Source organism: Amborella trichopoda, chromosome 12 (assembly GCF_054954075.1).
Source record: "Amborella trichopoda isolate Santa Cruz 75 chromosome 12, AtrichopodaSantaCruz75HAP2 v2.0, whole genome shotgun sequence".
Lineage (NCBI taxonomy): Eukaryota > Viridiplantae > Streptophyta > Magnoliopsida > Amborellales > Amborellaceae > Amborella > Amborella trichopoda.
Window position 1 is genome coordinate 41,354,198 of NC_142347.1, and position 26,352 is coordinate 41,380,549.

The 26,352-nt window shown below is 33.7% G+C and overlaps 1 protein-coding gene across 1 annotated transcript; it reads right to left on the reverse strand.

Annotated features, from left to right (window-relative positions):
• Nucleotides 1–3,577: 3,577 nt before the first annotated feature.
• Nucleotides 3,578–14,097, reverse strand: RSW3 (Glycosyl hydrolases family 31 protein). The gene is made up of 6 exons (XM_006857125.4): nucleotides 11,987–14,097; nucleotides 8,438–8,711; nucleotides 8,184–8,319; nucleotides 4,837–5,047; nucleotides 4,430–4,636; nucleotides 3,578–4,159 (listed from the first exon to the last, which is right to left on the reverse strand). Exons 1-6 carry the CDS (start codon nucleotides 13,547–13,549, stop codon nucleotides 3,791–3,793), a joined length of 2,760 nt encoding a protein of 919 aa, XP_006857187.1. The 5' UTR covers nucleotides 13,550–14,097; the 3' UTR covers nucleotides 3,578–3,790.
• Between the last annotated feature and the right edge of the window lie 12,255 nt (nucleotides 14,098–26,352).

The following is a 26,352-nucleotide window of genomic DNA, read 5'->3' on the forward strand; positions in this document are numbered from 1 at the left end:
GGAACGAAGATCTTCTAAAAATGAACTCATTTTAACACTAAAAAAGAGCTGAGTGAAAAGCCGCCTTCTACTTTATTGCTTCCGCATAATAATATCAAACATGGAAGTGGGACATTTAATTACCACCTCCAAAAACTTCCACTTATCAAACACGCCCTAAAGCAAATGGTTTATATGAGGGGTGTAGCAGTTTCAATGGTAAAAAACCATCCATTTGATAATCTCATTCTTGTGAAATATGGAAGACTTCCATTCCTTAAAAATATTTCATCTTGCAATATCATATAGACCGATTATTTCTAGAATTTTTAAGTATTTATAGATCTGTTCAATCTCTACTACTTTTGGAGGTTTAAATTTCATTGCAAATGGTGGAAGAACGACATTTTCTTGTTGTGTTTGGAACCGTGCCTTATTTTGACTGTTTAGACGGATTCCATGTATTAACCTTGTTTAAAAAATAATAATAATATATGTGACTCCTTGTATAAACCACAAAATAAAGGATGAAGTTTTTATAAGGCCTAGGCTTTATGAAAACAAAACAAAGCTTCACGTCGAATCCTCGTCCGGAAAGTACTTTCAGTGATGGAAATCTCTATCAATTTTCAACACCGACAATAAAATTTGAAACTAATAAAATAGTACAGATCTTCCGGATATGTGAACACTTACTTTTAAAGCATAATGGACAGGCTACGGAATTTGTTACAATGTACACTATTTTTAGAGTTTAAATTCTTAATTTTTTTTCACAACCATAATATTCACATTGAGATGATCGATGTAAAGGTTTTCCAACGATTGATTCGCAATTTGTGTTGAGTTATGAGGTGAGGATGTACTTATTTTAATAGGGTTGCAGTCCTATCAAACCATTTTCTGACAATAAAACATGAAAAATGATTTAATAGGGCTGCGGCCCTATCAAAACAAGTAAAGCATCAACTTATAACTCATCAAAAATTACAATTCAAGCATTAAAAACCCTTTATTGATCATCTTGGCTTGAACATTATGTTTGTGAAAAAAAAAAAGATTTCAAGCTCTAAAAATAGTGTATTTTATAATAAATTATCTAGATCGTCCATTTCACCCAAAAATAAGTGTTCATAACTCTGCAAGATCTGTACTATCTTTTTAGTTTCGAATTTCATAGTCAGTGTTGGAATTTGATTTTAGAGCCATCATGGAGATTTCCGACGCTGAAAGTGCTTTCCAGACGAGGATTTAAGGTGAGGCATTATTTTGTTTTCACAAAACCTCGGCCTTATAGAAGAAACCCCGTCTAGATGAATCTCACACCACTCTTCCAATATCCGCTTCTCCCTGATTATCAAGGGAACTACCATCAAAGTTTAACTTTAAGCACCCTTGATAGGAGGTACTTTAGAAATTATGGAGTCATTCTCCAGCAATAAGTCACAATTCATTTGGTGGACATTAAGATCTAGTTTTTTAGAATTGTTCATACAATTTCTAAGTTTATATAAGGATGCTTCCTACGGATGTCCCTCTAAAATCCATCGGAAAAGGTAGTTTTAATGTTGAAAAGCCCTTTGATTGATCATCTTGACATTGAGATATATGACTATGAAAAATAAAAAGATTTTAAGTCTCAGAAATAGTGCATTTTACAACATATTATCTACACCGTCCATTTTCAAGATTTTCATATGTTTATAGATCTACTTGATTTTAACCATTTTAAAATTTAAAATTTCATAATTAGATATAAAAATAGATTTTGAGATAATCCTAAAAACATTTTACATCAAAATTATATACCATAATTAAATTTGAAGGTGCACCTTACCTCTACACCTGCGGATGCATCCGTATGCCAACTGCATCCATGTCTATAAGGCCATATACAAAAACTAGAATAAAAAAAGACTTAACTCTATCGCCTAGATCTAATCATCCATGTAAGACCTATGTTCATTGGGTTAGAAAATTAAACATAGTAATTTTTATGGTGTATTTTCAAATTTTGGTTTTTGAAATTGTTCGTGGATAAAGTGTTAAAAAACTAGGGTTAAACAAGTGCTTTAAACACAATTTTAAAATGTATGTTTCATTATATTACAATAAGACAGTCACATGAAATTGCTCCCCGCATGTTTTAACTCACGTACAGTTTTTATAGTTAATTTGCCGCTAAAAAAATGTTGTTAATGAGAGATTCATGGCTCCATTATTTGTTTAAATTCTAGTTCTTTATCAAAAGGGAAAAGTTTGTATAGAGCCAAGGATCTAAACAATTAAATTTGAGCCTACCTCAAAAAGTTCACTAGAAGAGGTTGTTTTGATGCCCAAATATCTTCAAATTGATCATCTTGACATCAAGATGCATGGACATAAGAAAAAAATGAATTCCAAGTTTTGGAAATAGTGTATTTTGTAATGCATTTTTAGACCGTCAATTTTCAAGATTGTCAAGTTTTCATAGATCTGTCGATCTACACTATTTTTGAAGCTTTCAACTTTATAAATAAATATAAAAATATATTTTAAGGCTATCACAAAGATTTCCAGCAGTAAAACCACATTTCTCAACACTATTTGAAGTAGGCTCTAATTTGATTGTTTAGAGCCTAGGCTCTATACAAACCGTACCCTTATCAAAAACATATAAAGTTTAACAAACATATTTAACATAAACACTTAATATACATGGAAATATTTTATGATGCACAATTAAAGTTCTTATCGAGAACGAGTAAGTTGCTAAACTAAAAAGGGCGATTGAGACTCCTATTCCCTCTCTCTTGAACAACTCTCACTCTCTCTCTGCTTTCATCTTTCTCTCTCCTCAATGGTGAAACCTCGATGAAACTCATGGATTTCCTTTCATTTCTTTCATCTTGCTCTTTGTTTCTTTATTTCCCATCCATCTCTTGAGGTTAACCTTATAAGCTACCGTATTTATTAAATGATTTTATTATATTTTTACTAATATATTTAAATAAATAACTACTCCAGGTAAATAAAATAGTAATGCTTCGGTAGTAGATTTTTTTTTTATTTTTTATAACGTTAACTTTTCTTTGAGAAAGCATAATAATAATTTTCTTGAAAACTTAGAGAATTCCATCAAAGAAAGTACTAGAGGAAAATTTTAAGCAGGTGTAAAATAATAAACATATTGTATATGTGCATAGAAAACATAAGAAATTAATATTGAATAATGACCGCTCAATTCTTGAGTGGCCAAGCAGAAATGGTGATTTAAAGAAGTCTGTATTGTATACGCAAGTTGATATTATACATAGAGCTAAGAGAAAATAATAATTTGTGGCTTTTCCTCTTGGACATAATACCATAACCTACTGTGAAATATGGTTGAGGTGATAGAGCTAAGCAGACTACATTCTATGAAATTATAAGAATGGATTAGATTAAAAGGCCACACCCAAATTTGCACCTGTCTGTCTTAAACACACACTCTCACTCTTACTCTCTCGCTCTCAATGATATTTCTAACTTTTGAAATTAGCAAATGACTTAGGACACCGAAAAATCAAAAAGCTCTCCCCAATGGTACATTGCAGCTCAAGCTGATTTCAACTCTCTATTTAATGAGGCCTAACTATTAGCCTCATGCTGCATTTTTTTTATCATCATCAAAAGAACATGAACCATGAAACTAGTTAAATCCCATTCAAAATGGAACATTCGCCACTACATACCCTTCGATAACTGACCAAAATTCAGTAAATGAGGAACCAAATTTTCTACATTGGTGATCATGAAAAATAAAATCACCAAAAATTTATGAACATAGTCTCTAAACAAGCTTAATCGCCCAATCCTCATCAATTCTAACATTGGGCTTGCGGATAGTAACTCCAACGGCGCTCGAACCTTTTCGAAGAGTGAGTGGCCCAGGTTCAACCTCGGTTGTATGTTTTGCTGGCTCAATAAGAGCACTCTTGGCCGAAGATGAAAGCCCAAGAACTATGACTCTTTCAATAACTGAGTTTGAAGACAAAGTCTTCTTGCTAGTTTTAGTGGACCTCATGCTTGAAGAGGTCAGAATGCCTTTTGAAAACACAAAGTGGCGATGGATGTATGCTCCTTGTTCATAATCGTAGCTTTTGCCATCATCCATATAGAGCTCGCCCTCTGCCTCCATGGAACTGTTCAGAGCAATAACCTAAAAAATAGAAATGGCCATTATTGCATTTTATTTATTAGTCCATTTTTGAATAATGCTAGAAAAGGGAGCATAACATGCACCAATTATTTGGTAACCACAGAGGCATCCACGGTTCTCAATGATAAATTATGGAACTTTTGGCAAGCACTCTTCTGAGATCATTAGGTTTCCGCCCATATATGTGTGGGCGGATTGTGAAAACGAAAGTTCAAATATCAATCCCCTTTGGTTTTTACAACCCAAATAAATAATGTGTAAGGGACATACCAGAGAGAAAGGATCATCCATCGTTTGGGTAGAGCTTCGACGAAACCTATCTTTCCTTGGTATAACGGTGCCACCCTTCTGAAAACTAGGTATGCTCTCCATAGAGACTTCCAGTGTATAGTTCTTGCCTCCTGAATAAGCATCCCCACTTCTCATATCATACCAGGTTTGTCCCCGTGGCAAATAAACAATAGTCGATCTAGCCCCCTGTTAAAAATGTCCCACAAAAGTTTGAGAGATAAAAGTTCATACAAGAAACTTATTCTAGCAAAAGAAGTAAACACGGAAAATAAATCAAATGAAAAAACTTACTAGATGGTTCCCAACTAGCAAAGCTCGAAGAGGTAACTTGGTCAAGAGAAAGAAAGTAATAAGAAAAAAATTGAGAATGAAAATTAAGGAATTACCTCAGTATATATTCCCTGTACTAATAGACTGTTCCCGACCATGAATGCCTCGTCATTGTTAAATGTCGCTTCATCTGCAGGAAATTCGATCCACAATGGGCGCATAACGGGTACACCACTGACACTGGCTTCTCTGAATAATGTGTAATAATATGGCAGCAGTGCATAACGAATGTGTATGGCCTCTCTGATGAGGGCAGTATTCTTCTCTCTACATTCAAGAAATGGAAAGGATAAAAAAGATGTCAAAAACCACGTGAAATTCATGAACCACATGACAAAAACTAATTAGGATTAGCTACACGAATCCCGGTCTACCATTCTGCTCTATTAAAGGCTATACCTTCAGTGAGGCTAACACCTTAGAATAAGCAGATAGCACATATTCCAAATTTATGAAAACTTTTGGCAAAATTTTACTTTGGCTGCTTACCTAACACAACCCACATTTTTTACCTTGGGACAAGTTAGGGGGAATTTAAGGTCCTCACCCTTCTTAGACCAATATGGCAAATCTATGAACAAATAAACAATGAATAACCAGACCCCAAATTTTAATCCAACCATACCGACAGGCACTTTGCCAGAATGATATTGGTTAAGAATCCTGAGAAATGATATTACAATTAATTACTACCATTTTATAAGAAAATAAGAATCTTGAGAATTGATATCATGGTATATTGCTTTGTACTTTTTATGTGATAGAATAATTGTTGAAGTGGAACCTTGGAACAAAAAAGGCATTACTGTGCATGCAATCAGAAATCACCAGATCTGATGTATAAAGCAATATTGCATGCATGGTTACTTCAATGAATCCGTCATATCAGTTTTAAAGAAGAAATTTGGTTTGCACCAGAAATTTTGAGATTAAAATCAAAGATCTTAATAATCATAATTCAAGGTATACAAAAAGTTAATAACAGACAAATGACCAAATATCGTTTGGTCCATAAGACCAATCTCTCCCTCTATAAGCCATAGAAAAGAAATGACAATAATGCTTTTCACAAATAGCTTAAACCACAATACAAAAAAAGGACAATGACAACAATAATGGAAGTGCCCATATCATCCTCAAGCAAATTATTTGAAACTTGAAACCTAAATTACAAATGGCAAACAAAATTGTAAATCTATTTGGCAGAGGCTAGGTAAGGTCTAACTGCAGAAGTTCCAAAAAAGAAAAAACAATTTTATTTACAGCTGAGGCAACTACTACTTCATAGTCTGTGCAATGCACAGGCATACCAAATAAACCATGAACAAAGTTCTTGTAGTTTAAATTGAAGCAGATTATTTTTTAGCAAATCAATTCATGATAAAAATTTAAATTTAAAAATGTTTCATATTCCTCATTTTTACTGAAAAAAATTATTTGAGAATTAAAATTCATCATATATATAGGACTCTATTCCATGACTAATTTTTTGAATCCCTACTTTTAAAATGGAAAAAAAATGTTAAACAAAAGAAATCATAATTATAACAATTTCATTTCTTATTTTAATTAAAATTAAAAATTAAAGAAATCCAAAACAAGTAAAAATTTATCTTAATCTCATACATGCTAGGAAACCTTATTATAAGGAAAGATTCCTTTTAAGGAGGGAGAAATGTACGTAAGGAACCTCATTTACTAGGGCTCTAGTGTGCAAGAAGATTTTTCTTGTTATGAGAGGAAAGACCAAAAGGCTATTTTTAAATCAAATGAACTTGACAAACTTTATTGTATGCTGATGACATGCACAATCGCATCCTAAGAAATTTAGCATAGGTATTATAAATTAGAAGGCTGGTTGCACGAGGGAAACATGATTAGAGCTGGAAATGGTTTGGGCTCGGGTAGGGACAACCCTAACATAGACCCAACCTAGTTACCTAAGCACCTGGACTTAGACAACCGGGTCCCGACCCTACCCAGCCCAGCATGGAATGGCTTGTTGGACCCTGGAAGTGAAAAATCATAAAAGTAACAAGATTCCATCGAAAATTACAAAATTGGTTCGACCTCAATATCTTAGAAAATTGACAAGGTATATACCATCTAAAATTGCAGAAATCCACAATAGGAAGAATCCAAACAAGCAGCTATAAAAAAAAAACATATATAGGGTTTGTAGAAAAACCTAATGATGACGATTTGGAATCATCATCAGATTCAAATGCATTTGCTTGTGGTTGTGAAGATGAAGATTGTGGTGTTCCTTGTGCTGCTAGTAATGGTGATGATGATGATACTCAATTTGACATTTGAGTTAATGAATTTGTTTCTTGTTTTGAGTTTTATTGCCCTAAGACTTTTGAATTTTCGACTTCTGTGACTTTCTGTTTTAGTGTATGATAGTCGATGTGGATTAAGGATAGATCGCTTGTGTAAATATTTAACGATCCATACAGTTATTGCATGAATTTTGGGTATGTTTCGATCTTCAAATTTTTAGTAATATGTTTTTACATTCAAGCTCATGAATGTATGATTTTGGCACACATAAAGCCACTTAAAAATAGTTTTTTTTTAATAAAAAAAATACTTCTTACATCAGTTAACATAAGGGTGTTTGATACCCAAACCCCCAATATCATCCTTGAGACCCCAAACCCCCCTTCTTTCTGTATGGCCAGCCTGGGAAACTAGGCAGGTGCCTGGCAGCCTAGGTGGCCGATCCGACTTCTTAAAAATTGTTAGAATTACTTATGGATAGCCTAGAGTGTTGGTGTATGACTGGGAAGGACTTCTAAAGATTTTCAATGGGGTTTTAGGGCCTTGTAGATGGGGATAAAAATAAATTTTTGCAAGCAATTAAATATCATTGGAAGCATCATGGAGGCCCCAAGATGCTAGTGTGGATTTTCCAAGCCACATGGATTTGAACATCGACAAAATCAGGGAGGTATATAGATTTAAGTTCAACAAGTTTTAATGTTAAAAATGAAAATGGGTTTAATACTGTTCTTCCCCTCAAAAAATATAAATAATCAGTCTGATTTGGTCATGACTAGAATTGATGGGCTCCTTATTTCAATAGATCATCATCATCATCATCAAAGCCTTATCCCAACTATTTGGGATTGGCTAAAAGAGCAGATAGATTGGGAGGTGACAGTACTAATATTTTTTAATAAATTGGCCGACAAGAGAAGAATCTTCTTAAAATATGTCTCTGGCGTATGCCCACTTCCCTAGTGAGCAGAGGTTGTAATATCGATAAGGATATAAAAGTCGTGCAAAAGAGAATCAAAGAAATTTAATATTGAAAAAAACAGATGGCTGAACTTTACCTTTCTGTTGTCTATTTCTAATCTAAAAATTGCTTGTTTGAATAGCATAGCCATTATCTTACCCAAACAACCAAGGTTCTCGTCTCCTGGTATCATGATGGGCATGACCCCTAAAGAACGGATAATAGGCCCCTAACTGATACCACCGAACTAACAACTCAGGCTCAGGGTTACCAAAGAACCCACCAACATCAGCACCTGAAAAAAAAAAAAAAAATCAGAGAAAACATAAGATGTAAAGTGCATCATGGATAAACAAAGTGACCATATATATATACTGCAAAAACAAGAAAAAAAGTATAAACTATCCATTCACCTGAAAAAGAGATGCCAGTAAGCCCAAGAGTCAAAACCATTGGGATCGTAACTCTAAGATGATCCCAATCTGCAGAATTATCTCCAGTCCAAATTGCTCCAACCCTTTGACTTCCCGGAAAGAATGCTCGTGATAATACAAATGGCCTGTCATTTCCACCTCCTCTCTTTAAAAGTCCTTCAGCTGTAGCCATATGAAAGTAGTATCCATAGGCATTATGCACTTCTCGGTGCTCTGCACCTCCAAAGTGAATCGCATCTCTTGGCATGGTAACCTAAGGCAAATAAGAGCATTTTAATCCAGATATGCAGTCTTTGGATAATATTGCGTTGCTTCGTGACAACTTAGAAAGATTCATAAGAGGTGGGTTTCGCAACAAAATAGAAAGCAAGTCACATGATACTAGACAAGGCTGTCAAGAATTGTAATCAGTATCATCCGCGGGAGTTTTGCTGATTTCTTTCTTTCTTTTGCAAGAATGAAAAATGAGATTTTGTAGAATATATAAGTCAGAAGTACTGTGAGGATCGCAAAGATTTTGAATCCAGATATGCAGTACTTGGATAATATTGAGTTGGTTTCTAACACAAGAGGTGGTTTCACTACATGATATAAAGCAAGTCACCTTACACTAGACAAGGCTAACAAGACTTAATCGTTATTGTCACATGGTACGGTTGTTAAAGTTCATCAGGCAACACCAACAAAGCTATCTATTCAGAAAGTTGAAAAAGAATGAAAAGCATATACCAGCTAAGTTAATGAAAACTCTCCAGTTGAAGATCTTGGCCACGAGATGTATGTATATGAAAAATAAAATAAAATAAAAAAAAAGATATCAATTCCTAAAAATAGTGCATCTTATAAAACATTATCTGGATGGTCCGTTTCAATATTTTTAAGTGTCTTTGGATATGCTCCATCTTTATTATTTTTGGAGCTTAAAATTTCATAATTAGGAGTAGAAATAAGTTTTCAGGCCATTGTAGGTGTTTACAGCATCAAACCTACATTTCTTGGCAAATTTTGCAAGTACACCTTTCTTTCAGGTTGACACCTCATAATAACTACAAGCCCATCTAGCTTGGCTGCCTCAGATGCGAATTCTCTTCTCAAACTGGTCTTTTCTTATGGGGGCAGTTCGGTGGATGGAACCCAACTCAGAACACGGTGCTACAATCGTCAACAAGCAAGCAATCGAGGCCAAGCCCGATTCTAAGATTTTCTTTGCTAACCACCAAACCTATTGACCATATTGTAACAACCTGACTTTTTAATTTACTATATTTTGTTCCCCAATGAACAGTATCGGTCAAGTTTACAATAAGCTTGATAATATGATTTGAACCTTAATCACTATTATTGAGCTTTCCAGCACAACCAATAAGTCAATCACCTAGCAAGCAGACCTTACTTGGTAGCCTATACTGGGGCCATTCATCATATGACAGATATCTAAGTTTATTTGCCCATCTTATCCCTCCCTTAAACAGGCTTTGATTGTACATTTGTTGATCATAGTTATACTCTTTGTAATTCATATATTGGTGCAGTACCTCATCTGTATTGTACAGGAGGCTCTCAGGACCAAAAGTGATTCTAATGCCTTACTCTCAAGGCGAATCTAAATTTGCTCATCAGTAAAAAGAATCTAACCCTCGTTTAGATACTGCAATAAACATTTATGTTCAAACTAATTGGGTGCCTCTGGAATAGTATTGGTTGCTTGATCTAGTAGATGAGGCAGAATATCAAGTCACTGCCAACTTACTTGGTCACCATACATGATTTGAGAGCAGACTTGTGCGCCCATACAATTATTTACTCCTATGGTGCGCCAATAAAAACATATTATCTATGGCTGCTGACTCAATGTTCTAAACAAGGATTAAACATACAGATGCATTTTGCAGGAAAGCACTTCAGTCATGAAAATCTACATAGATAAAACCACAGCAGATATCAACTGCTTCATGCTAGCAAAGTTTTTGCAAATCCCTTAGCCAAACACACACACACACAAAAAAAAAATCGATGTCAAACTCTCCATGCATCAACCTACATCAAAGGGAGAATTACAATTAAATGATCCTTACTTTGGATGCAGCGTACATGTTTAATGGATTTCTTAATTTTCCTTTTTTAGAGTTTCTGGGCTTATCCCACTAGCGTGAAATTATGTTAATCATAGTTCAACAGAATCACATCATACACCCAACTTTCATTTTCTTTTTTTGAATAATGTTAAAACTGTTCATACACCAAACTTTCAATGTAACCCACATTTAGAAATTACACTCATTGTATGCTTGGATGCTTGGAAAATGTGTGCATGTAAGAATTTAGAGTATTCAATTCGATGTACATGCATGACACAACTGCAGACTATAAATATTCAAAGCATGTACTTTGTCAAAAAAATATATTTAAAACATGTTAGGTTTAATTTGATAGATATCTAAAAAGCCATAATGTTTCATATTTTAATCTATCATAATATGTGTAATAGGGAAGCATTCAGCCTTTTTTCAATGCAACCATTTGAGAAATCATGATTTACTCTATGGTAATGGGTTACAAGCATTCATGTATATGACTATTATCTCATTCCTCTAGGGCCGGTTTGGATGACAGTTAACATTATTTGAAATATACTATCTTATCTAAAACTAGTATACTCTGGAGACTATCATCTTTGTCAGCTGTATGGCACGTATCTTGTATGATGTTCCAGCCAGTTGCAACTATTTTTAGCTATTTCTTGCTAAAAACATGTGATTTCGAGCAAATTACTATGACTAAGGTTAAAATTGCTTGTCAAAAAGACAAACTTATCTGTACAACCGCCCATAAGTTTATATTACATACTTTATGATGGGCACTGCCAAACAAGAGTAATTCATTGTCAGGATTAACTTCATTGAAATAGTGAATTATTAATGATAACAAGTACATCAAAACAGGCCCTTATTAAAAAATCTACTACCATTTTCTACATAGATGCTCAGTAAAACTTGCCATTTAAGCAATCAGAGGCTTAATTAATTGCCAACCAGACACTCAAATAATCCATGCCAAACATGTTACGGGACTAATCCAATGCAGTATCAGAAAATCGTTGTGTTCTCAAACAATGATAGAGAGAGATACATTGATCAAATGAATTACCAAAATGATTAATCACACTTTTGCAAGCTATCAGCTAGATTCTAAAAGCAACTTCTTTTCTCACTAGGTAAATTTTCTCAACAACGTATTCATAAGTTATTATCAATAACCAAAGAGATGGGCAATTTCATATCATAGAAGTTCAAATGGTAGTAGTATTTGACATAAATGCTCAATCCACAGCATGTTTTACCAACACATACATTATAGGGCTATTCACTATTCTAGGCTGTATTGATCGCAGTATCTATTAATCTTCCTATGTAACACAATGACTATCTTTTTGAGGAAAAAAATTTTGTTTGAGATACTAATCTCACATATAGAAACTCTATTTAAATGATAAGGCTGGGTGGTAGATGGATCAATCACAATACTTACCTCAGGACCATTAAACACAGAAGGCTCATTCATGTCATTCCATATATACAACGAGCGAGTCGAACCCACATAATTTTCCAAAGAGAATTTCTCAGCCCACCATGACCTAATCTCAGGATTCAACATGTCCAAGTACGATGAGGATCCAGGCCAACACCACCCATCATAATCCTTTCCACTATAATCCTTCACATAGTACCCCAACTTTGCAGCCTCTTTGTGAAGTGCAAAACCATCATCTCTCTTAATATGAGGATCCACAATGGTAACCATGTGTCTCCCCTTCGCCATAAGCTTATTCTGCATTTCCGTAGGGTTCGGGAATAAGAGCTTATCCCAAGTGAAATACCTCTTACCATCAGTGTGCTCAATATCAAGCCATAAAACATCATATGGAATATCATGTTCATCAAATTTAGCATCAACTTCAGCTACATCTTCCTCATCTCTGTAATTCCACCTACACTGGTGATATGCAGTTGCAAAGTATTGGGGCATCGCTGAAGTACCTGTAACTTTTGTGTATTGCCCAATTACATCCTTCGGAGTTGGACCAAGAAAGAAAAAAGCATCTAATACCCCTGCCTCAGCCATCCAATGTGTGTCGATGGCCTCATGTTGAGGGGCAATTCCATCAATAGCATTCCAACCATGACCCAATACGTCAATTTGCATTTCGGCAGCATTTAACCAAAAGAAACCAGTGGTCCGCTCTGAATTATGAGAAATCATAACCGGAATAGAACCATATAGACCAAATGGGGACTCAGATATATACTCGAAAACATCTAAATTGAAGAGACGATAAGGTTCAGATTCAATTCCTGGTCCTTTTGTTGGTGCTAGAGCTAAACTAGTAGCATGCTCAGGTATTCCATATACATTATTTGCTTTGTGAAATGAGATGTCAAAGCTTATTGACTGAGGTCCAAAAGGACGAGAATCAGTGTGGGATCGGAACCTCTCTTCCCAATCGTCACCTTCTCTCTTATTCTGCAATTGCTCAAAATTGAAGAGCCCATTAGAATTAAAAGAAATAATGGCGTTTGGGTCATTACCTTTTCGAATATAGATCTCGAATGGGTCAAACTGGAGGACTGCTTCATAACCAGGAGAGAGGTACAAAACTGATCCCTTCCCATTCTCTGGACTTGATATCCTTTGAAGCCATAGCTTCTTCTCATCGAGGTCCTTCATCAACACATCAGGAACCTCAAATCGCTTCTTGGTAACAGGGGAATCAGGGCTTTCATCGATCTTGAAACGAAGGATTCCTCCATGGTAGACAGATATTCTAAGGATCAGGGGCTCAAGTTTCTCTGGTTCTTCTTCTTGGTTTTGCAGAGGTTTGGCAATGAGCTTGGCCACAAGTTCGCCATTTTCGATTACAGGTTCAGAGGCGATGAAAGAGCAGGAGCCCGGTTTTCTTGACCTGGATTGCTTGCAAAAAGGGGTTTGGTTACAGTTCCTGAACTCCTCTTTCTTCCATGACCAGGTAACAGATAAGAGGTGGAGAAGAAACACAAAGAGGAGAAGTTGTGAACTTTTCAAGCTTCTTGCCATGGCGACCACAGTAAACCTCTGAAATTGCAGAGAGAGAGAATTTCTCAATCCATTCTACCGGATCCTAATTCATGGGGGAGGGAGAGTAGAGAAACAGAGTTCGATTTCTATATATTATAAGTCTTCAATCGAGAGACGATGTTACTTGCCAAGCGGTGAAGGAAGAGAGAGAGAGAGAGAGAATTTAATCGTGACAAAGTGTGATCAAATCATGAAGAATATCTTGATGATATTACTAGCCAAGTGGTGAAGCGAGGGAGAGAGATCAATCGTGAAGTACGATTAAGTCATCAACAATTCGGAGAGAGGGAGGGGTTTATAGAGAGAGAAAAAAATTAATCGTGACAAAAGTGTGTAATTAAATCATGGAAAAAATTTATATAAGGATGAGCAACCTTATGATGTAGAACTATGGATGCACCCCAAAAATCCATAAGAAAAAAGTAGTTTTAATGTTGAAAAACCCTTTGATTGATCATCTCGTCGTGATGTATGACCATGAAAAATAAAAAGATTTGAAGTCTAAAAAATGGTGCATTTTACAACATATTATCTACACCATCCATTTTCAAGATTTTCATATGTTTTTAGATCTATTTGATTTTATCTATTTTTTAAATTTAAAATTTTATCATTAGATATAAAAATAGATTGAGTAATGATACTATGAGACCCTCCCACACCCATGTGAGTAGAACTTCAAAAGATTACCATTAAATTTTGACACAGATATATAGAAAACTCATTCGCCCAAGTCCCACACCCATGTCATACCTTTTTTAGGGATCTTCGTCAAAATTTAATGGTGCTCCTTTAAGGTCCTCCTCACAGGGATGTGGGAGGGTCTCATAATGTCATTTCTCAATTAGATTTTGAGATAATCCTAAGAACATTTTACATCAAAATTATAAACCATGATAAAATTTGAAGGTGCACCTTACCTCTATAGCTACGAATGCGGACTGCACCCTTAATTCATGAAGAATTCGGGGACAGAATGAGAGAGCGGCTTCTAGAGAGAGAATTTAATGGTGTCAAAGTGTGATTAAATCATGAAGAATTGGGGAGGAGAGAGAGAGGGGTTTCCAGATAAAGAGAGAATTTAATCGTGACAAAGTGTTATTAAATCATGAGAACGCTATTTAGGGATGTTCTTTATTTTGATTGTTTAGGGCCTAACTTTGTACAAACCACACCCTTAATATAATGTTTGATATAATAGTTGTATTATCATGGTCAATAATTTTCAAAAATTATTTAATGACAAACAAAATGAGAACGTAGCAGTAGAATGACTCGTTATCAAAAATAAAGGCAGAGGTCATAGATACATTCGTAGGATTAGGATATCAAAAGTGAAAAAACAAACTTTAAAAATAATAAAGATAAGAAAGATTTTAGGACTAGATGGTATCATGAGAGAGGTTTGAAAGTGCATGGGGGGGTTGGTATTGACTAGATGACTGAGTTGTTCAATAAAGTATTGAGAACAAAGAAAATGCCATACGGGTGGAGGAAAAGTACTGTGTTAACTATTTACGAGAACAAAAGAGACATACAGAATTGTGCGATCTATCAAGGAATCAAATTTATGAGTCACACAGTGAAGCTCTGAGAGAGAGCGATTGAGCAACAACTAAGATATGGAACTAATGTATCAGAAAACCAATTCAGTTTTATGCCGAGGAGGACAACAATTGAGGTTATTTTTCTACTTAAGCAACTGATTGAGAAGTTTAAAGCAAAGGTAAAAAACTTATGATATAGTAAAAACTTATGATATAGTATCTCAGGATTTGATTTAGTGGTGTTAAAAAAGAAATAAGTCTCCAACCACTACATCGACTTGGTAAAAATATATATGATTGAGCACTAATTAGTATATGAACAACTAGTAGAAAAACGAGTGAGTTCTCAGTGACAATAGGTCTACATCAGGGGGTCAACATTGAGCTCATATCTCTGTCTTAGTTATGAACAACCTATCTAGGTACCTACAAGATGAGGTATCGTTGTAGATGTTTTTCGTAGATGAGATGGTTTTGATCGGTGAGACCCGAAATGGCGTCAACACAAAGTTAAAACTTTGGAGGGATGCTTTTGCTTCTAAAAGTTTTTAAATTAGCCCAATTAAGACAATATATAAAATGCAAGTTTATGAATAATAAATGCAGTAGAGACGATGAAGTAGTTAAGATTAATAACTAGGAAATACAAAAAAACACACTTTCGATATCTTGGGTCAATAGTCCATGAAAATGGAGAGTTTGAGGAAGATGTCTGTAAAATTTGCAATAGAAGAAATAAAGATGAAAGAGAGAGAGATGAAGAATCAACAAGACATATACGTAGTTCGACAATGGTGTCTACGTTTACGGAGGGTAAACCAGTATCTCATTTATAGGAATTACTTTGGTTTACCAGAGATTTATATAGTTACAGTTCTTGTCTTTTAGGAAACGAACCTCACTACAATAGTAATCCCATAAAATAGAAAACCCAATATAGGAAACATAATATCATGTAATATACAAGATAGGAAACTCAGTATTTGGTTTCTATAACTGTCAACACTCCCCCTCAAATTGGTGCGTAGATATTAATGGAGCTCAACTTGGACAGTATCTGATGAACAGTATCTGATGGAACTTTCTATGTGATTGGTTCTTTTATGAAAAATTGGATTGGAGGCTGTATGCATAGCTACTTGATTATCACAAAGCATCTCCATTGGATTGACCGTAGATATTTTAGCCACATCAATTCACTTGTAGTTGAAGTCATAGCTCTATACTCGGCCTCTACACTGGATCGAACAACTACATTTTGTTTCTCGCTTTTCCAAGTAATTAAGGTTCCTTCGACTAATGTACAATAGCGGGTAGTTGACTTCTTATCAATTGGACTACCTGCCCAATCAACCACAAAATAACCAACAATATTAGTGTGACCATTCAATTTCAACCAAACACTTCTGCCTAGTGACAACTTAAGATATCTGAAAATTATATCGACAGCCTCCATATGACATGATCTAGGAGCATGCATAAATTGTGTCATCAGAATAAATGCATACATATATCTAGCCATGTCACAGTCAAATAAATCAATCTGCCCACAAGTCTCTGAAAGTAACCCATATCTTCAATAGGTTTTCCATTTGTTGAATTAAATTTGAGTATCAACAAGTTTGACTCCCAGTTTATCAGTTTCTTTCAACAAATCTATATACATATGGGCAAGCTTTCTATGCTTCCCCTACAGCATAAAACTTATATGCTTCCCCTTATCCAACCGTCTATTCTGAATGGAGGGCTAAGATTGCCCCAATCATAATGTCACGTCTCTACACTATTTTGTTTTTAATTTTTTTTTCTATAAACTATTTTGTCACAAAATATTGGAGGTCCAATCCTCTATTAAACTCTCACTAGCGAAAAATATTAAAAATATATTTTCAATAAAATAAAATGATCAAAATACCCCTAAATAATTCAAGGGTTATTTTGGTCATTATATTTTATCAAAAATTTATTTTTAATATTTTTTATAGGTACGCCCTAATGAGAAGATGACACGTACTAAATTTCATATTCATAAAATTTGTATAAAAAAAAGAAAAATAAAATACTTTGAGACGTCTGATCTAAGATCAAACGGTGAGTGGCTCTCTTGATCAAAATTGGACGGCTGGATGGTAGGGGAAGCATAGATCTTCTATGTTGTAGGGGAAATATAGAAACATTTTCTAATATATATTTCCTTTGAGATATGAAGAGTCCATTTTTTTAATGTGCTACTTCAATATCGAGAAAATATTTTAGTTGACTAAGGTCTTTAATGTCAAATTTTTTGTGAAGATAATTTGTCAGCTGCATGATTCTTTTTTTATAATCACCTATAACGATAATATCATCAATATAAATGAGTACAACTATTATACCTGAAGTCCATTTTTTTATAAACATCGAAGAATCTGCTGAACTTTTAAGAAACCTGACACTCATCAAAGCTGAGATGAGATTGACATACAATGTGCGAGGTGATTGTTTAAGTTCACACAATGCCTTTTTTTAATTTGCATACAAGACCTTTCTCATTTTCTTTTAGAATGACTTGGAGGAAGACTCATATAAACTTCTTCTTGAAGGTCACATATAAGAAGGTATTTTTAATATCCATTTGATGCAAAGACCACCCACAACTAACTGCGATAAACAAAAGAACATAAACAATATTCGTCTTGGCAACTAGCACAAAAGTTTCCTCATAATCGACTCCATAAGTTTGAGTAAATCATTTAACTACCAATTTGACCTTATGTCTCTCAATAGACTAATTACTATTATATTTGATTTTATAAACCCACTATTTCCAACTGCTTTCTTCTATTTAGGTAGCCTGACAATGTCTTAAAGTACGGTTCTTGTCAAGTGCTTGAAGAAATAGCATTTTGAAAATTGGTTGGCTAAGAATTATTAGAAATAAAACTCATTCAAAATCACTCCTAAGGTATTTTATATTCTTAGCCAAAAAAAAAAAAAAAACATATTAGCACAAACTTTTTCAAATGTTTGCTCTTTTAAAAAATCCACAATTTAGTCTCGTCAAAAATTTGAAAACTCAACATTTTTTCTTTTCAAAATTGTCTACACATAATTATGGACCTTTAACATCCAAAACAATTATAAATATTGAAGGCAAATGCTTTTTATTTCGAATCCTATATATCCGAAAATAGGGATATTTCAGATTTTGAAAGTCCGATTTTTTTTAAAAAAAATATTTTGGATCCTAAAGATTCGAAAATACGGCAATTTCGAATCTTGAAGTTCCGATTTTTTTTTTTTTTTTTTCCGGGTCTTGAAGATCAAAAAATAGGGCAATTTTGAAACAAAAATCCATGGCCCCTAGGTATACATGTGGAATCCAAAATTTTGAATGTAATAAATGAAAATTTTAAGTAAAATTGTAATAATGCTAAAAATAACCGATATATATATATATATATATATGTAATTTTTCCTAATTGATATAATGCAAATTACATCCTTTAAAATAGAAAAAGTAATTTTTTAAAAAATTATATGAACTAAAATTTATACTCATGCCCCCTTATTTCTCGGTGAGGTTTATATAAGGTACCCAGATTATAGTATACAGGTAATGCACACCTCTAAATTTGGCCAGAAGATGTAGTTCTAGTGTTGGAAACTTTGCAATAGCTTGAAAATCCATATTCAATCCAAATTATGAAATTTTGAATTTTAGAAACTATGCAGATAGAGCAAATCTATAAACATTTTAAAATCTTGTAAGTAGCCCGTTCAGATAATACAATATGTACTATTTTTAGTACTCGAAAATTATTTTTTTTTAATACCATACTTCTTTAGGTGGAGTTATCAATGGGAAGGTTTTCCAACTTCGAAGCACTTTTTTCTAGTGGATTTTTTAGGTGCACCATACTCCTTCTATAGTATGAGGTTGTAACCTTGTATTAATTTTTTCCTTATTTAAAACCCCAAATTAATATATAATATAAATAATATGGGAGGGAGTAGTCTCAACTCTTAAGGATCATAGGGCGTTGGAATTTCTTAATATCTATTTTTCTTTTTCTAAAAAAGCTTGATAATTCATAGAGGAAAATATACTATTTTGTGCATTTTGATACACATTTTGACCCAATTTATGTATTTATCTCCAAGCACTTATCTTTGAAGTACATTTATCAAAAGGGTGTGGTTTGTATAAGGTTGGAACCTTAAACAATCAATTAAGGCGCAGCTCCAAATTTTATCATAAATACAATTTTGGTGTCAAAATTTTTAGAATGGCTTGAGAATCTATTTTCATCTCTAATTATAAAATTTTAAATTTTAAAAATGGTTCAAATCAAATAAAGCTATAAACACTTGAAAATCTTCAAAATGAACGGTCCAGATAATGTGCTGCTGCGAGATAAATTATTTTTAGGATTAGAAATATTTTTTCCTTTTTACATTTATATATTTTGATGTCAAGATGATTAACTAGAAGATTTTCCAACATCTAAACAACCTCTTATGATGGATTTTTTATTATATAAACTTTTTCCTTATTAAAAAGGCTTGATTGATTTTGACAAAAGCCTTGTGAAGGTTAGCTTTATAATATACGAATCATGGCAGAATTAGATTCTTGTTTAGACAAAAAATTAATAAATAAAAGATTTGTTTGATAAGACATCACGATCATAGATCAAATAGAAAGAATAGGATCACGCAAAGAAAACAAATTTCTTGACTCTAGATATTAAGGGTGGCAAGGGGCCGGACTAGCCCCGGCCCAGACCTAATGCCCATAAGGCTAGCCCACGCCTTGCCCTGGCCAAGAAGGCTCTGGCCCTATAAGCAGGGCAGAGCCAATTAAAAAAGAAGTGAAAAAAAAACCTAAGAAAAATACTATGAAAAAGGGCCGGTCAAGGCCAAGCTGACACCTTGAGATGTAGAATTAAGTGTACCTCAAAAATCCCTCAAAAAATTATTTTTTGATGTTGGAAAAATATCTAATTCATTATCTTGACATCGAGATGTATGGATAAGGAGAAAAAAAAAGATGTACAAATACAAAAAATAGTATATCTTGCAACATATTATCTGGACCAACCATTTTCACGATTTTCATGCATTTACAGACATGTTTGATTTAAACCATTTTTTGAGTCTAAAATTTTATAATTAGAGATGAAAATGTATTCTGGTACCATCCTAATTTTCAACACCACCAAAATTACATCGTATGACAAAGTTTGGACGTGCCTTATTTTAATTGTTTTAGGTTGCAACCTTATGAATATGAAAAAGTTTGGACGTGCCTTATTTTGATTGTTTTAGGTTGCAACCTTATGCAAACCACACCTTTTGATAAATTTCCCACTTAGCAATCATGGGGATACATGCGCCATATACATGCGCCATATAAGTTGCATATATTTTGGAATTCATGGTTGGCTATACCGTAATTACCTGCAATGCACAGAGAAAATATTTGCATGTGTAAAAAGTAAGAGTTTAATGAGACTTATTAAGTGTGAAATCCATTGAGTGTAAAAAGTAAGAGTTTAATGAGACTTATTAAGATCATTGATGTGTGAAATCCATGTAAGGTTTAAGGCCAACAACCAGAGAGAAAGATGTTTTGGTTGTGCTGCAAATTTATCTCTCCCAAATCAATATTCAGGTCACCAAGAAATTACATGTATTGATACATTGCTTATGGTGTAATGGTGAAAGATGTGTTGTTTATATTGTTAATGACATATGCCTTTTGCATGCAGCTTCAATTGAAAAATTAAATGGCAGTATTTTTCAATAGTTAATGTAAATAGAAAGCCAATATTTTTTGTTTATTTGAAGGCACAATTTCTTCATTTAATAATTCTTAGAATCCCATTTACTTCCAATAATATTATTAAAGTCATCTTGGTTTCAGAAATGGCTTGGTGATGGACCTTTGAGGGTGCGGTTTCTGGACTTATTTGCGAGGGTTTCCAATCCTGTAGCTAAGGTAATGGAGATGGCAGGTGGGATGGGATCAAGTCTCATGTGGCACATTGACTGTGCTCATAGAAGGGTGCCTGATGTTGTTTATATGCAAGTTGTTATGTTCCTTCATGATTTGGAGATTGTTTATCTACCACGGAATGCTGAAGATTAGGTAGTATGGGAATTGGAGAATGATGGTTTGTTCATCTGCCTGTGGACGTGTTTTGTGAACAACTAAGATGGTCTCAGTTGGTGCTTAATAAATTATGGAAATGGTCTGGACCACATAAAGTAAAAGCTTTCATTTGTTTGGTTGTGCAAGTGAAAGTTTTAACAGTGGACAACTTAAGAACGAGGGGTAAAATTTTGGTTAATGTATGTTAGAAGTGTAAGAGTGGTGAAGAAATAATTGATCACCTTTTCTCACATGGCTTTTTTGCTAGAATGGTTTGGAAGTGGGCTTTCAATTAAATAGGGTGTTGCTTGTTGCTTCCTAGAAGTTTAAAAGAAGTTATTGATCAACTGAGTCTGCCTGGTTTGTCTAAGAGAGGACTTTGATTTGGAGGATATTTGAGGGGCCAGCTTTATAGGAGATTTAGAAGGAGCGGAGTAGGAGGATTTTTGAAGGAGTGATATTGTCAGTGGAAGACATTACGCGTCGAGTTCAACACAATTAATGGAGCTGATTTTCTGTTACAAAAGAAGGTTGAGGCATAAATGAAGTGGATGTTGCTCTATATTTGAAAGTGTTGGCCAATGCAGTCCTCTCCATTCACCAGACCTAAAATGAGATGGTGCCCTTCTTTGGTGGACAATTTAAAATTTAATTTTGATGGGTGCTCGTTTGGGAACCCAATCCCCATTGGTTTGGGGCGAGTTGTTAATGATTCCTTGGCCAATGTACTCTTTTGTTATGTGGGCCCCTGCGGTGAAGTCATGACTAACCAGACAAAACTCATGGCTTTGCTCATGAGGCTCTTTAGATCATTTAATTGTGGAAGGGGATTCATAAAACGTAATTAAGTGGTATTGTAAGGAGCATAGGGTTCCATGGAGGTTGAGGTCTCTGTCTATCATGGACATTGGGTCTTTCTTTACCATCATTTTTTTTTATGTTTATAGAGAGGCTAATACGATCGGCCGATGGATTAGCTATGAGGGGTGTCACGTAGTTAGAATAGGAGATTTCTGATTCCTGTGCTTTGTAATTGTCCTTTTCTATACCTTTCGATCAATAAAAGTCTATAACCTTGCCAACAAAATATAATAATACAAAGTCAATTTGTTTGATCAATAAAAGTCCACAACCCAGTCAAAAAAAAAAATAGTAATATAAAGTCAATATGTTCATGGAATGTTATCCTTTCAAGGCTCATATCAAACGTGTCTGATTCCTTTTAGGTTGGTGAGGTTATGTCTCCCAAAATTGAGTCTTAAAAATTTACTAGATAAGGTTCTACACGAAGGAGTCAATACCACATACGCTCAAGGGATGTATCTTTTGGCTTCTTTTAAAGATGGATGCGGTTTCTATGAGTCCATCTAGAAATGAGTCACCTCCTAAAAATCAATTTTTGAGATAGATTTTTTGATTTAATTTTTAAGGATATGTAATCTCTAACATGGAGATCATGAATATGAAAAATAAATACATTTTGAAAATTAAAACTAATAAGTCTATTAAGAAAACATTTAGATTGTTAGTTTCAGTTATTTTTAGATGGACTACCTATTTGCATTCATCTTTAAGATGGATGCTTTACACCTCGGGGACCGCAAATGTAGAAATGTTGTCCTTGCTGTATGAAGCAATTTTCCTTTAAAGATTTCCATTTTGGTAGGATGTCCCGAATGTAGAAATGTTGTCCTTGCTGTATGAAGCAATTTTCCTTTAAAGATTTCCATTTTGGTAGGATGTCCAATTTTAACTTTATAGGCTTCCATGAAGACACGTTTAAATGTAGTCATTATCTCTGATAGTTCACAGTTTCAATAGAACTAAAAAAAGAGTCTATTTCAGGTAAAATTAATTGTACATGCTGCCTTAAGTATATTTATAGGAAAAAGTTTATATAAAGTTGCAACATTAAAATGTAGAACAGATGCACCTCAAAAATATATCGAAAAATGTTATTTTAATGTTGAAAAACCTTTTAATTGAGAATCTTGACATCGAGATGTATGATTATGAAAGAAAAAATGATTTGAGTTCCAAAAATAGTGTCTTACAACACATTATCTAAACCATCCATTATTAAAATTTTCATATGTTTATAGATCCACTTGATTTTAACTATTTTTGGAGTTTAAAATTTTGTAATTAAATATAAAAATAGTTTTGAGGTAATCCTAAAAATATTTTACATTAAAATTATATGTTATGATCAAATTTGAAGGTGAGCCTTAATTGGATTGTTTAAGGTTGCAACCTTATGGAAACCACAACCATATTTATAACTTCCTATGTGCTACATGTAGCAATGATTTTTTTGTGGATGAATTAGTAGAAATTATTGGGGCCCTACCCTTAATGAGAATGGAGTCTGAGACTTCATCATAGGGTTCAGGTGGTGCTACCACCACGACCCCAGCCAAACACTCTAAACTGCTCGATCTGACATTCGTACAAACTTAGATAGGCATTGCGAAATCCTAAGCATGATTTTCTATGCAATTGTTTTAGGGAGCCTATTGAAGTTTTCTCTTTTTATTTAGGTTGATCGCTATGCTACGTTCTAAAATGGGGTCTCAAAAATACTGCTACAGAGGAAAAATTTACATTTTATTTTTAAAGGTTGCATCCTTAAACAATCAAAGTAAGGCGTACTTCCAAATTTTGTCATAAGATATGATTTTGATGTCAAAAATTCTTAGGGTGGCCTGATAATCCATTTTCATCTCTAATTATGAAATTTTAGACTCTAAAAATGGTTCAAATCAAGTAGATCTGTAAACGCATGAAAATCATGAAAATGAACAGTTTTGATAATGTGTAGCAAGATGCACTATTTTTAAGACTTGAAATCTTTATGTTTAATATATTCATACATATAATATCAAGATAATCAATAAGAAGATTTTCTAATATCAATACAGCCTTTTTCTATGGATATTTGAGGTGTACCTTAATTCTACATTTGAAGGTTGCGACTTTATATAAACGTTTTCCCTCAAATGACAGATACGTGTACCTAAGTTACATGGGTATGCTGGAGATCTACGACACTGGATTTCAGAATTTAGTCGTTCCATTTCAAACGTCTGATGCCTTGCCCTATTAAATGTACAAATTAGTGGTTACAATTGGCTATAGCTTAAATTACATGGGATATAACGGAGAAAAAGAGATATTAGGTTGAAATTTCAGATGTGATCTAAGTTTCAGGTCTCGCAATGTGATATGTAGAAATTTATTCTCATTTGGTATAAAAAAGAAATTTATTTTAATTAAGAAAAAGTCTTTATAAAGTTGCAATCTTAAATGGTAGAATTAAGGTGCACCTCAAAAATCCATCAAAAATGTTGTATTGATGTTGGGAAACCTCCAATTGATCATCTCAATATCGAGATGGATGAATATGAAAAAAAGAAGAAAAAAGGGATCTTAGAGCCCTAAAAAGAGTGCATCTTACAACATATTATATGGACTGTTCATTTTTATTTGTTTATAAATCTACTTGATTTTGAGCTTTTTGGGTTTAATATTTTATAACTAGAGATCAAAATATATTATCAGGTCATCTTAAGAATTTTTTACATCAAAATTGCATCTTACAATAAAATTTGAAGGTGGAACTTACCATGATTGTTTACTGTTGCAACATCATGCAAACCACAATCTTTTAATTATACCTTAATTTTATTTCTCCAAATTCAATATTTGGCCAATAGGATATACATGTATCTTACATTGTATATAATATAATGGTAAAAAGGTATTGTGCTACTTAAATAATACGAGTGCATATACTCTGCTCTTTTGGGAGCAAAGTTTACATTTCTCCCTCAGGTAAATGAACCGGTAAGATTGTTTCAATCTGAAATTTTCAAGATATTACATTTTTTTATTCTGAAAACTTTAAAATATTCAACCTTGTTAAAAAAAAATTTCTTTAAAATTCTCAATGAGTATTTCTAAAAAAATAGTCAACCTTGGACCATCCAAAAATAAAAGTTTGCGACAATCATAGGGCGTGATTTTCTCTCGTGGGATTCCAGGGTTCTTTGAATTTATTTGCTTATTTTTATTTTTTTGGTCTCTAGGTTGAGTACACAACCGGAATTGATATTCTAAAAAGGTGTATGTAAGGGTTGGTGGGAAACGAGTCGGGTCGCTCATAGACCCGACGTGTCGATTTGACAATGCCCTGGGTCTAGACCTAGATAATAGACCAGGTCGGATTTGTGCTCAATTGACCTTGACCCGACCTGGGTCGGGGTTCAGTCGGGTTGGGAATTACGTGACGTGACCCAACCTTATTCACCATATATACGTATATGAGCAATGATTTCATGCAACTATTGTATAGTAATATGATGCAGTCACGTTAAAAAACCATCTTATGGCTATTTGTTTGATCCAAAATTTGAAATATACATTCTTTTGAATAATTACAAAAAATAAAAATTTGAAAACACAACCTAGAAAGTATTTTTTTTAACCTAATTAACATAGGCCGTTTATTTTGATGAGATGATTAGATTTAGGCTTTAGAAGAATTTTTTCATTTCCAATTTTTTTGGATGGCTTTATTATCATTAGATGAACAATGTTAAAAAAGAAGAAATTGATTTTGAGTTTATAAAGGCTAAGATATTGAAATTCACAAAATGAATGGTCTAGATTCATTTTTGGAGGGGACTCATTTTGACCATATCTAAGGTTCAAATTGAACTTTGTTTTGGGGGGATTAATTATTGAGATAAAGAGAGTGTGTGTGCAAAATTTAGGGCCATACAAATACCACAAACATAGCTTTCTAGAAGTGTCGTCGTATTATACTATGATACAAATGTTGCAATAGATCATTGCTATATATATATATATATATATATATATATATATATATATATAGGATATTCTAGCTTCACAACCCTTCAAATTACAAAGGTTCAAGATAGAGAGAGTTGTGAAGGGTGGATTTATTAATTTTGTTGTCTATTTTTTCAAAAAAGTTAGTTTTGTGGGGCAAATTTGTAAATATTACTACAATACAAAAGGTATTTTTGTCATCTCCATAATATTAGAGTACTCTAGAAATAAATGCCATTGTA

Excerpts from the sequence above, each read along its gene's own strand:
- RSW3 (XM_006857125.4), bottom strand. The coding sequence starts at position 13,549 with ATGGCAAGAAGCTTGAAAAGTTCACAACTTCTCCTCTTTGTGTTTCTT. Across the intron at positions 8,320-8,437 it reads TACTGGCATCTCTTTTTCAG|GTGCTGATGTTGGTGGGTTC; the intron begins GTGAATGGATAG and ends TTTTTTTTTCAG. Across the intron at positions 4,637-4,836 it reads TACAGGGAATATATACTGAG|GGGGCTAGATCGACTATTGT; the intron begins GTAATTCCTTAA and ends CATTTTTAACAG.